The 12,495-nt window shown below is 44.1% G+C and overlaps 1 protein-coding gene across 1 annotated transcript; it reads right to left on the bottom strand.

The window, feature by feature from the left end:
* LOC137564482 (ganglioside GM2 activator-like) lies at positions 1-11,405 on the bottom strand. Its single transcript, XM_068278390.1, has 4 exons — positions 11,068-11,405; positions 7,673-7,828; positions 5,152-5,334; positions 1-2,001 (listed from the first exon to the last, which is right to left on the bottom strand). The coding sequence occupies exons 1-4, from the start codon at positions 11,164-11,166 to the stop codon at positions 1,831-1,833; spliced, it is 609 nt and encodes a 202-aa protein (XP_068134491.1). The 5' UTR covers positions 11,167-11,405; the 3' UTR covers positions 1-1,830.
* Positions 11,406-12,495: the final 1,090 nt, after the last annotated feature.

Raw genomic sequence — 12,495 nt, 5'->3', positions numbered from 1 at the left:
AACTGATCTGAAGTTTATTGATTGCCATACAGCAGCTAATTGTTTTCAGGCACATTCGATCAAAGTCATAAATCAAAATTAAGGAGGGCTTTAGAGCTACAGAGATCCTGACGCACCGTAATACCTTAAGCTGACATTTAAGGTACAACTGAAGTCAATTCAAAATAAATATTGGGAAAAAGTGCTTGGCAGTAAACCATTTAATGCTTGCCGTTGCCTTCAGAGTTCCTCCTATTTCACATTTTGCTCTATTTTAGTATCTGACTGAATACTGTTGGCCCAAAGCACCCAAAGCCACGCACGATCACATAGACACTGGGCATGTGTAAGCCCCAAAACACGCAAGCCCAGGAAAGGAAGCGCTTGTGTACAAAGGAGAGAAGCCGGGAACAAGGGTCTCCTCCCACTGCGCATGCTTAGTTCAAATGCGCCTCTTCACAGCCCCAGTGAACGTCCGTGACACCTTGAATAAAAATGAGGCCAGAAAAGGGCGTACGAGAGGAATCGGCACGGGATACTGGGGCGCAGGATACGGCCGATACATGAATGGTCCTGCTGCTGCACAAGTCCCAGCTGTGTTAATTACTATTCCCCCTCCAGGCCGCCATGGATGGAGGGGAATGAAATAATTTGGCTTCCAGCAATTGCTGCCGGACGAATTATTGTGTTTTAAAAGTAACTTCAGCTCTGTCTTCTGACAGCGCCGAAGTTCCTCCCTGTGCGCCCGAGTCTCCTGCGCTGGATTCACTGTGTTCGAGAACAGGAAGGGCCCTGAAGACAACAAGCAGCAGTAAGAGCAGCACTTATTTCTTTAACTATCAAATGATTTATTTTAACGTTTTAAATTACTTCAAATTTGCTTTAAAGCCTGAGTCCATGCCAGAATAACAAAAACATCCTATTGTACATTGACAACTTCCTATTACTATTACAATACGCTTCAGCTGTAGCAAGGCAGCCCCATGTCTATATTGCTTGAATAATAATCTGATCACAGTTTCTGTGTTTCGTCCATTCAAATAATGGTATCTAGGAAACAAATCTGTGTATGCAGCCAAAACGCAAGACCTGCATCTGCTTCATGCTGGGAATAGGGTGGGGCTTTAGAGCTATTGCATGCTGTCAGTCCCAGCAATAGTCTGTTGGCGGAGTTACTGAGCTCTGGGTCGTGAGGAACAACCCACTACTCTTCTTATACTCATATCAGAAAAGGATCAAAATGAAATGGGGCCCAAGGCAAGGTGCTAACCTATGCTTCCGCTAGTCTTTTTGGTAAGCTGAGGCAGGGAGGATAGTAAAAAAAAGTGGTGGCTGGGTCCCTTGAAGGCCACTAGGCCCAAGGAAGTTGCCTAGGTTGCCTTATAGATGATCCTGCTCTGATATATACTCTACTATCTTCTATGTTTTTGTGTTTCTGCCAGGCCTTTGGTTTTAAGTGTCATTTCATTATTCATTAGCGGAAGGTACAACAACCTTTGCAAGGAGCAGGCATTGTATGTCCTGGGCGCCCGTGTTGGCGTGAGCTTGGAATGCTGGGTAAAATCATTGTGTTCATTGAAAGAATAAAGCTACCGTAATAATACATTTATGGTCCACTGTACACATTTATTATTAATCTATGACTGGTGTTCATCTGGACCTCTCTACTATAAATAACCGTCATTAAATGATGTAGAAAGCGTTAAACAGTTTAATGAATCAGTAAGACCAGTCCGGTTCTCCTGTCCACACACATCTGAAAGGAGGAAGTCTTTTATTGTCAAAGGTGAGATAAAAGGGTCATCAAATTAAAGGAGGGATCAGAGGTGTGTTCTTCAGCAGAAGTTCCTCTTACCACCACCAGGAGGAGGTAGTGGCCAGGGAGAAAGAGAACTTGGCGCACCCGATTTCCTCATTGTTGTGGGTGAGGACTCCGGAGACCCTGTAGTTGCCCTCTTCCAGCCATGAGGGAAGGGACAGGTTGGGGAGAGTGAACTCGGTGCTGGGGAGAGTGTAGGATCCCTGGAAGACAGAAATACAAAAAGAAGATTTAATGAGGATACTTTGATTGGTCATAGACAGGGGCGTGAACCTTGCCCTCATGGGTGGGGAGGAGGTGGAGCCTAGGGTGGGACGTCTTATGTACATAATGCAGAGCGTTATACATTACCTCCTACCGGCGGTGGATCAGGTCCTCTTGACCCCTCTTCAGTGCAAAAGCGCCATACAGCCAATCACTATGCGGCTTGCGTCTAAAGACAGGCAGAGGCTGGAGCACTAGGATGCTTGGCTGCACTGAAGAGGACCTGTCCCGCTCCCGGAAGGAGGTACTCTCTGCTGCTCTGCATTTTGTACAGGAGCGGGTCCTCCGTGAGGGAGGGTTGCCAAATACTGTGATTTGGGGGGGGGGGGGGGGGGCAGCCGAAAGATCTCTGCGGTGTGGGCCTGGCACAAGGTAGTTACGCCCCGGTCATACATAATAAATTACACACATGTAAACTTTATTAACATGCAGCAAAAATTTGGGGAAATCTGAGAATGGAAATGTTCCGTCTTCGAAAACATTATATTCCAGCCACAGGAGGAGTCAATCCTACTTCCTACCTGTGAGGTGGCAATTAGCAAATCTGGGTGCAGGGGGGGTAGTCTTTAACTCCATCTGTGCCACCTACTCTTCCATCTGTTGTCCTGATGCTGTGAGGTAGACAGGTGAGCAACAGGTTCAGCGTCATGGACATTATTCCATGATTCTCTGTTGGAGGCCTCCTGGTCTACCTCACAGCGCTGTACAGAGATATAAATCAGCACCTCACAGGGAGGACAGGCAGATTACTTCTTAGCTGCTCCCTGGAGATCAGTAGACACAGGTGATTTTACACTTTCAAAGTGAATCTGTCAAGACTTCTACAGTTTGTAAACTTCAGCTATGTACTCACCACCCGATTGGTCCAGCGCTCTCCCCCCTTCCTGCTTCTGACGTCACGCAACTACTTGACGGGAGCAAACGGGGAGTCAGCAATCATGGTACTTTACGCGGAGTCATCGGGAATCTTGAAAGAACCGATCTGCCGCGTCCGTCGCATAACGACACGCAATCACCGCAGGGGGACAACATGATTTAATATGATTATGGTAAACGATGTTCCCTGACATCGGGAAACATCAGCGCAAATATCGGCTCATGGCTACGAGGCTTTATAACGTTCTTCAAAGGACAACTATCAATAATCAAGTGTTATAAAACTAAATAAAGTATCATTTAATAGCTGTGAATTCCACATAGCTAATCAGCCTAGCCTGTGACATCATTGGGAGGGTGGGTCTACATGCCAATATACAGTAATATATAGATTCTGATGCTGAAACCAGAAAAATGACCATAAAAGTGGGTATGCTGATAAATGGACTGCATTCTACAGTATTGTATGTCACTACAGGGCCTCTTAAACGTACTGAATATAATATATTTATGAAATGGCTTCTCCCTGCAGTGCTGCGCTATGAGCTGGGGGACTTGTGATTTTTACACAGATGACATAACTCTGGTACTAAAGATAGTAGGATAACTGTATGGGAAATACAGAATAAGGAAACACGTTTCTATTTCAAGTGATGCCCAGACTGTCATTTTGCTTTACTCTGTCATAAAAGCATTACACCGCAGCTTACTTATCTCTGTGGCTATTAATCACAGCTGAATTAACATAAAACAACACCCTATATAAAACAAAACGAATGCTCTGCGGTGGCTCTTGGCAGCGATCACACGTAACCACATATTAACTGCAGCAAACAGCTTCAGGGAACGAGGAACAAACGTGATGATGTCATCTAAATACTGTAAAACGATTATAAGTCAGTCAACATCCCACTATCAAGAAAACATATGGCTAAAATGAGCCATAAAATAAGAACCTATAACTTAAGATAAGATAAAAAGTCGCATGCCTCTGTAACAAACATCCTTCCGTCATATTTCTGGTTGTTTACCCTCAGATGTCCTGTGTTGTTTTGTCCCACCCAGGGCTGCCCGCATGGGGATACACGTGGAACATCAGTACTGGGCCTCTGGTGAAGGGCCCATCAGAGGAGATCCGAAGTCTACTTTGCAGGAAACTCCCACATTTTGTATACTGTATGTTCTGATGGTGGCCATAACTTCCAAGTGTCCCTGCTTCAGAGTGAAAGTCCCTCTTTGGGAGCCCAGTCCCTCTTTCCTCCTCATTTTTCCCTCTTTCAAGACTCAAGTATAAATCTATGTAAATATATATATTTTATTTACTGAAAATGTGTTTAATTAAAGAGGCACTATGGTGAAAAATTATAAAATTTTAAATATGTGCAAACATATACAAATAAGAAGTATGTTTTTTCCTGAGTAAAATGCATAAATTACTTTTCTTCTTCGTTGCTATCACTTACAGTAGGTAGTAGAAATCTGACAGAAGCGACTAGTCCATCTCTTCATGGGGGATTCTCAGGGATTTATTTATTTTCAAAAGCACTTAGTGAATGGCAGCTGGGGCCCTTTTCCACTTGCGGCGATTGCGATGCTGAATCGCAAAATCGCAAATTGCTAGCAATTTTTAAATCGCGAGGGTTTGCTAAATAACATAGGAATCGAGGTAGGTATTTTCCACTACCGCAATTCAATTTCTACCAAAGCGCAATCGCGCTGTGAAACGATTTTTACCGCAATTTTGCTATGCAAAACATTGCATAGCAAAATCGCAATCGCAGAAAAAAGATTGGGACTTGCTAAATTGCGATCGCTAGCGTTTAGCGCAAGCGCTAGAGACTGCTAGCGGAAACGGGCCCTTGCTCTGTCCAACTGCCAAAAACTGTGCCAGCATCATTGTTTAAATCCTTTTTAGGGAATATTTTTAAAAAGAATAAAAGCCTTGCTGAGAATCCCCCATGAAGAGATGGACTAGTCCAAAACCTGTCACTTCTGTCAGATTTCCTACTGTAAGTGACAGCAACATAGGAGAAAACTAATTTATGGCTAATTTTACTCTGGGCTGTCAACCAGATGCTTATAATACCGAAATGCTGCAATTGAGTCATTTTCCTTGCTGCACAAATTTGAATAAAAATTGCATAACATTTGCCTCAACTCAGTATAATTGGCATCTGATTAGATATAGAGATATATTGATCTGAGTGACTCACAGCTCTGAAAGGACAGTGGCAGGGCAGGCCGTAGGCTTTCAGGGGTCCGGGGCATTGCTGTCCAGGTTTGAAGAAAGCGTCCAGCAGATCGCAGACGTCATTGTAGGTACAGCTGCCGAACTTATCGATACAAGGCACGGCGAGCCACTCGCCAAACAGCTCCTTCTCTGCGGTGATCTTGATCTGGGTTTCAGAAAGACAAAGCAGTGTTACAGTTACAGTGCTTCATGATGTTTGTGTACTGCTTAGGGTGGGTTTTCAGGATCAGCACTATGGGGGGGGGGGGGGGGGGGTGTCACAGGAGCCCTTGTGGTCAGACCGCAAACTGCCTTCCAATCGGTTTCAGCACACCAATCATGCAAGCTGTGGTCGCACTCGATGCACGGAAATCGACGGAACTTGGGCAGCAGCCCGACCAGAAGGGAGCCTGTGAGGTTACGGAAATACAACTTACACACGATTTCTGGGTATTACTGCCACCACCACTGGTATGGGCCAGTGGACCCGACTGACTGACTAGTCCTGCGAATAAAAACGGTTAAACACACTCTATTCTGTCTAGATATAAACAATAGTAGTAGCGTCTCTTCAGAGACCCGGGATCATTTCTGTGTGTGCTGATAAGCAGGGTAGCGGAACAGTGAATGACTTTGATAAAGTCTTTTATTCACAGCAATATAAATAATTAATATATACAGACAATTATTAAAATCAACAATTATTGAAACATTAATAGTCAGTATGAAAAATAAAAGAAAGAGATAAAAAATACTTAGTTCCTGGAAAGATGTCCTTTAGTGGGAAGAATCAAAGTTCCTTGGTAAAGTCCTTTGTTTCAGCTCAATTTAAAATCCAAGCAAAATGGAAAATGTCCTTTGTTTCAGTTCAGACAAGATGGCCGATCAAGATGGCCGCTAGCCATGTGTCCTCTGGCTAGCACCAGACAGCTCTCATACAGATGGAATGTGGAGGACTGCGGGAGGAGTCCATCGCAACCACTTTTGAACAATGCCCCTCTTTGGGTGGAGCCTCAAGTACAGCCCAGGTGTTGGACAGGGGCGGTGAGCTCCCTGGAGGGGAGCTCACCAAATATGACATCTGTCATATCTCGGCTTACGCTTTCCGCACACACATGACCATCACATATTCATATTTCTCAGACTAGGCCAGTTCATATGATACCAAACTTGGGCATGTTTGCATGCCCAGTTAAAAAACAGTGGAATCCCCCGAGTTTTGGTTATGCCAGTGGCCCCAATTTAATATCAAAATACTTACAAGATCCGGACCAGCAGAATGATATAACTTTCACATTTCTCACCTGAACGGTATTGCTTAAACATGCTCAAAATCCTAAACTCCATGCTTTCTTATTCTGTCTATATGGCTCCGGCCAGTCTGGGGGGAAAGCAGGTTTTGAATAGCCCCGTGCTGGGATTAGCTTCCTGAAAGCTAGGGTTTGTTCCTGCTCATTAGCATATCAAAACAGCCATCCTGCAGTTAAGTTAGGCAGGGGAGAAAAAAAAGTTGTAGTTTAAAAAAAAAACAGGACTGTCAGTTCTGCTTGCTGTAATGACTGGCAAATCCGACCAAGACATCGGAAAGTCGACGGCGAATCGGCCAGATTCGCCGACGTTCCTTCCGGCCGTTCCGTGACAGCTGGGAGGAAGAGAAACTCCAGGTTGCTACAGGTAGCCCCTACACAACCAATCCAGACTCTATTGATCTGAACCGCTATCGATGCAGAGAATCGAGTGCGATCACATTTTCTTCACGTCTGCGTCTGCGGCCCCGCAACCGTCCGTGGACGGTATCAACGAGATTTCTACCTAAACTGCAGTACAGTACAACAACACAAGATGTCACTGTCTGTAAAATGTGATGATGATCTCTATGGTATTGTGATTTCCTGTCTTCATTCCGTGTTTCTCTCTGTTCTATGTAAGCTGCATTTCCTGATAGTGGTGTATGCTTTATCTCTGCCTTTTTACTTCAGTAAAGAGTTCTACCTTGTTATACCGGATGCCTGTCTGTGTGTACAGAACACTCTGCTCCATTAAAGTGAACCAGAGACAGAGACGTATCTAGAGGGGTACTGGCATGGCTCATACCATGGGCGCCATGCTTGTCCCTGTGCTGCACTGCCATGCCTACTCCGGTCACTCGGACCTCATATCAAATTTATTCTGTTATCTGGGGAACATGGCTACTTAACTTATGTATGTAGGGGACACGTAGCTTAGTGAAAAGAGGACAGAGAGGGAATAAGAAGAGATATTTTCAAAAAAGTAACTTCAGCAATATCCTGAGCCAAAAACACAGGCAGCCATAACACATGTACGGGAGAAGGAAAGCTGTTCTTAGAAAGAAAGGGGCTCTGACCGGGAAACGAGGGTGTGTGGGGGGGGGGGGGGGGTAGGGGGCCCAATTTCAAGGATCAAGGGTTCTGATTGTATCGTGTATGGCCACCTTTAGACAGATTTCCGATCAGCGGTAATGCGAGTGGCAAAAGGTGTCTCACCTGCAGGGGCGCGCTCAGAGGGACCTCGGTGTTCAGCACCACAGACACGGTCACGTCTCCCGGCATGGTCACGGGGTCGGGGGTGATGGACAGACTCTTGATTGTACCGGGAAGTTTGCCGGAATCGCAGTTCTCCCAGGTGATGCTTTTCAGTTGCTGTAATAAGAGAGGAAGAATCAATAACATATAATCCAATGATAAGCAATACACAGGGGCTCATGTATGGAGGACACATAGAGGAAATCAGCAAGAGGGGGACTCTGCTGTACATAGTCATGTCACTGACTGTCCTCAGAGGAGCTCACACTCTAATCCTGTCATAGTCATAGTCTAATGTCCTCCCATATTATTATTATGTATTTATATAGCACTGACATCTTCTGCAGCACATTACAGAGTACATAGTCATGTCACTGACTGTCCTCAGAGGAGCTCACAATCTAATCCTACCATAGTCATAGTCTAATGTCCTACCATATTATTATTATTATGTATTTATATAGCACTGACATCTTCTGCAGCACATTACAGAGTACATAGTCATGTCACTGACTGTCCTCAGAGGAGCTCACACTCTAATCCTACCATAGTCATAGTCTAATGTCCTACCATATTATTATTATGTATTTATATAGCACTAACATCTTCTGCAGCACATTACAGAGTACATAGTCATGTCACTGACTGTCCTCAGGGGAGCTCACTCTATAATCCTACCATAGTCATAGTCTAATGTCCTACCATATTATTATTATTATTATGTATTTATATAGCACTGACATCTTCTGCAGCACATTACAGAGTACATAGTCATGTCACTGACTGTCCTCAGAGGAGCTCACACTCTAATCCTACCATAGTCATAGTGTAATGTCCTACCATATTATTATTATGTATTTATATAGCACTGACATCTTCTGCAGCACATTACAGAGTACATAGTCATGTCACTGACTGTCCTCAGAGGAGCTCACACTCTAATCCTACCATAGTCATAGGCTAATGTCCTACCATATTATTATTATGTATTTATATAGCACTGACATCTTCTGCAGCACATTACAGAGTACATAGTCATGTCACTGACTGTCCTCAGAGGAGCTCACACTCTAATCCTACCATAGTCATAGTCTAATGTCCTACCATATTATTATTATGTATTTATATAGCACTGACATCTTCTGCAGCACATTACAGAGTACATCGTCATGTCACTGACTGTCCTCAGAGGAGCTCACAATCTAATCCTACCATAGTCATAGTCTAATGTCCTACCATATTATTATTATGTATTTATATAGCACTAACATCTTCTGCAGCACTGTACAGAGTACATAGTCATGTCACTGACTGTCCTCAGAGGGGCTCACAATCTAATCCTACCATAGTCATAGTCTAATGTCCTACCATATTATTATTATGTATTTATATAGCACTGACATCTTCTGCAGTACATTACAGAGTATATAGTCATGTCACTGACTGTCCTCAGAGGAGCTCACACTCTAATCCTACCTTAGTCATAGTCTAATGTCCTCCCATATTATTATTATTATGTATTTATATAGCACTGACATCTTCTGCAGCACATTACAGAGTACATAGTCATGTCACTGACTGTCCTCAGAGGAGCTCTCAATCTAATCCTACCATAGTCATAGTCTAATGTCCTACCATATTATTATTATGTATTTTTATAGCACTGACATCTTCTGCAGCACATTACAGAGTACATAGTCATGTCACTGACTGTCCTCAGAGGAGCTCACACTCTAATCCCTAACATAGTCATAGTCCTAATGTCCTGCCTTATTATTATTATGTATTTATATAGCACTGACATCTCCTGCAGCACTGTACCGAGTACATGGTCATGTCACTGACTGTCCTCAGAGGAGCTCACAATCTAATCCTACCATAGTCATAGTCTCATGTCCTACCATATTATTATTATGTATTTATATAGCACTGACATCTTCTGCAGCACATTACAGAGTACATAGTCATGTCACTAACTGCCCTCAGAGGAGCTCACACTCTAATCCTATCATAGTCATAGTGTAATGTCCTACCATATTATTATTATGTATTTATATAGCACTGACATCTTCTGCAGCACATTACAGAGTACATAGTCATGTCACTGACTGTCCTCAGAGGAGCTCACAATCTAATCCTACCATAGTCATAGCCTAATGTCCTACCATATTATTATTATGTATTTATATAGCACTGACATCTTCTGCAGCACATTACAGAGTCCATAGTCAAAAAACATACAAATTCTTGGAGACCAGCTAAGCTTTTGTACTGGCTTTTGAACTCTCATTAAAGGGGAACTGAAGTAAGAGGTATACGGAGGCTGCCATATTTATTTCCTATTAAGCAATACCAGTTGCCTGGCAGCCCTGCTGATCCTCTGCCTCTAATACTATTAGCCATAGCCCCTGAACAAGCATGCAGCAGATCAGGTGTTCCAGACTTTAAAGTCAGATCTGACAAGACTAGCTGCATGCTTGTTTCTGGTGTTATTCAGATACTACTGCAGAGAAATAGACCAGCAGGGCTGCCAGGCAACTGGTATCGATTAAAAGGAAATAAATATGGCAGCCTCCGTATACCTCTTACTTCAGTTCCCCTTTAAACAAACATTCCGCAGAGACCACCTGCCAGTACTACAGATGTTGCCGCCTGCTCTACATTTCAGAAAGTATAATTTATAAATGAATATTGTAAAAAAAAAAAAAAAAAATCAGCCATTTTTATTCATGATGTTATTTTGGTTACAGTACAGTTTCACTTTAACTTATAGGAAAAAGAAACGCTAGAGGTTGCTGTGGGCGATTGCGCTTTTATCTACCGTCTTGCTGTGAGTCAGGCCTCATTTACACTCGTGTGCTTTCCAGCCGCATTTTGCGCCCCTCGCTGATCGCCGGCGATCAGCAAAGCACTGTGACACAAGAAATCCTATAGGGTTACTCACAATGCAACACTTGCGTAGTGATTGCGATTTGCACCTTTCGCAAACACATGAGAATCACAAAGCGCAATCAATCAGCAAAATTGTGGAACATCGCAATGCAAAATCGTGATCTCAAACATTAGGAGATTGTGATTGCGTTGTGCGATTCAATTTCCTAGTGTGAACGGGGCCTTTGCACTAATTGTAAATACGATGCATGTAACATTTTCCTGACAATCGTGATGCGATTCTCACTCACTGAAAAGCGAAAATTCAAGGTGCAATCATGGCAAAATCGCAATGCAAAATCATAATCACAAACGCTAGGCGATTGCGTTTTGTGTTAGTGTGGTCTTAAAGCACACCAAGGCGGTAATTCATACTAGATCTGTCATGTAACCCCCCCCCCCCTCCCCCATATGTCAGCACTCACCGTAGAGAACTCCCAGGGTCTCCAGGCCACAGAGAAGGCCGCAGTGAAATGGGCCATAGCCACAAAGGCGAGCAGGAAACACAGAGAGAGCCTGGCCATGGTGGATGCTCAGAGGAGACTCAGCTTACAACCTACAGAAAGGCTTCACCCATCTGCCTCTCCTGCTCCCTATATATATAAACAGGCAGGGATGAATGCCAGGGCTGATCAGCAGCAGGTAAACAACCACTGATAGGATGGAAGCCAAAATATAAAAATAAAGAATGCAATCACACTATACAAATGATATTATCATCCCAGCCTGCCCGGCTGCCAGTGTGACCGACCAATGACATCTCTTTCCTGCAGCTGCAGCATCCACCTGTATATACTGCGCCTATGGAGGACTAGGCTGCCCTCTGCTGGTGCAAAATGGAAATGCACATATTGCTGTATTTCAGTAAATCCGCCTCTCAACTCGCATTTTAAATAACCATTTCAGGACCAGAGCAATATTTACCACTCATTCACTTCTGACTAACTTGTAAAGATGACTATCTAAGCCAGGGGTCTCAAACTCAATTTACCTGGGGGCCGCAGGAAGCAAAGTCAGGATGAGGCTGGGCCGCATAAGGGATTTCACAAAAAAAAGTGCTCAAATGTCATTATTAACAGTTTTAATTATTTCTTATGAACATATTAACAGTTTTAATTATTTCTTATGAACATGAAGTGTCCAGAACATGAATAGAACATTGAGTGAAGATCATCAACAGTTCTTCTGAACATGACACCCCTTGCATTGATTTTTATTCAAAATCACATTCTCACTGAAGCGATCTTTTTTTCCTATTTAAATTTAACTTACAGTTCGCTTCAGTGGTCCCATACGAGTGATCCACCGCGTCCCCGCCTCTAAACGAGGGCTGCAGAGCCCCCAAATCGCCCGGGCGGCAATCCGCCGGCATTTCCTGGAAGGGGCAGAGCTTTCAGCTTCAGCTCTTCCCCTCCTGACGTCAATCGCGGCGCATCGCCGCCTCTGCCCACCCCTCGCACTCTTCCTTCACAGAGAGGGGCGGGCAGAGGCGGCGATTGACGTCAGGAGGGGCTCTGCCCCTTCCAGGAAATGTCGGCGGATTGCCCCCCGGGCGATTTGGGGGCTCTGCAGCCCTCGTTTAGAGGCGGGGACGCGGCGGATCATTCGTATTGGACCACTGAAGCGAACTGTAAGTTAAATTTAAATAGGCAAAATAGTTCACTTCAGTGAGATGGATGCGGCGGGGATGCGGATGCGGCGGATTATATGGGAGCACAGAGGCGAAGTATAAGGAAGGTTTTCCCGGCAAGGGCCAGAAAATACTGTATCGAGGGCCGCAAATGGCCCGCGGGCTGCGAGTTTGAGACCCCTGATCTAAGCCCATAGAGCAATAAAGTAAATGTAAACCCCTC

Source organism: Hyperolius riggenbachi, chromosome 3 (genome assembly GCF_040937935.1).
Source record: "Hyperolius riggenbachi isolate aHypRig1 chromosome 3, aHypRig1.pri, whole genome shotgun sequence".
Taxonomy (NCBI): domain Eukaryota; kingdom Metazoa; phylum Chordata; class Amphibia; order Anura; family Hyperoliidae; genus Hyperolius; species Hyperolius riggenbachi.
The sequence above is the reverse complement of the archived record's forward strand: the minus strand, read 5'-3'. Positions and strand labels throughout refer to the sequence as shown.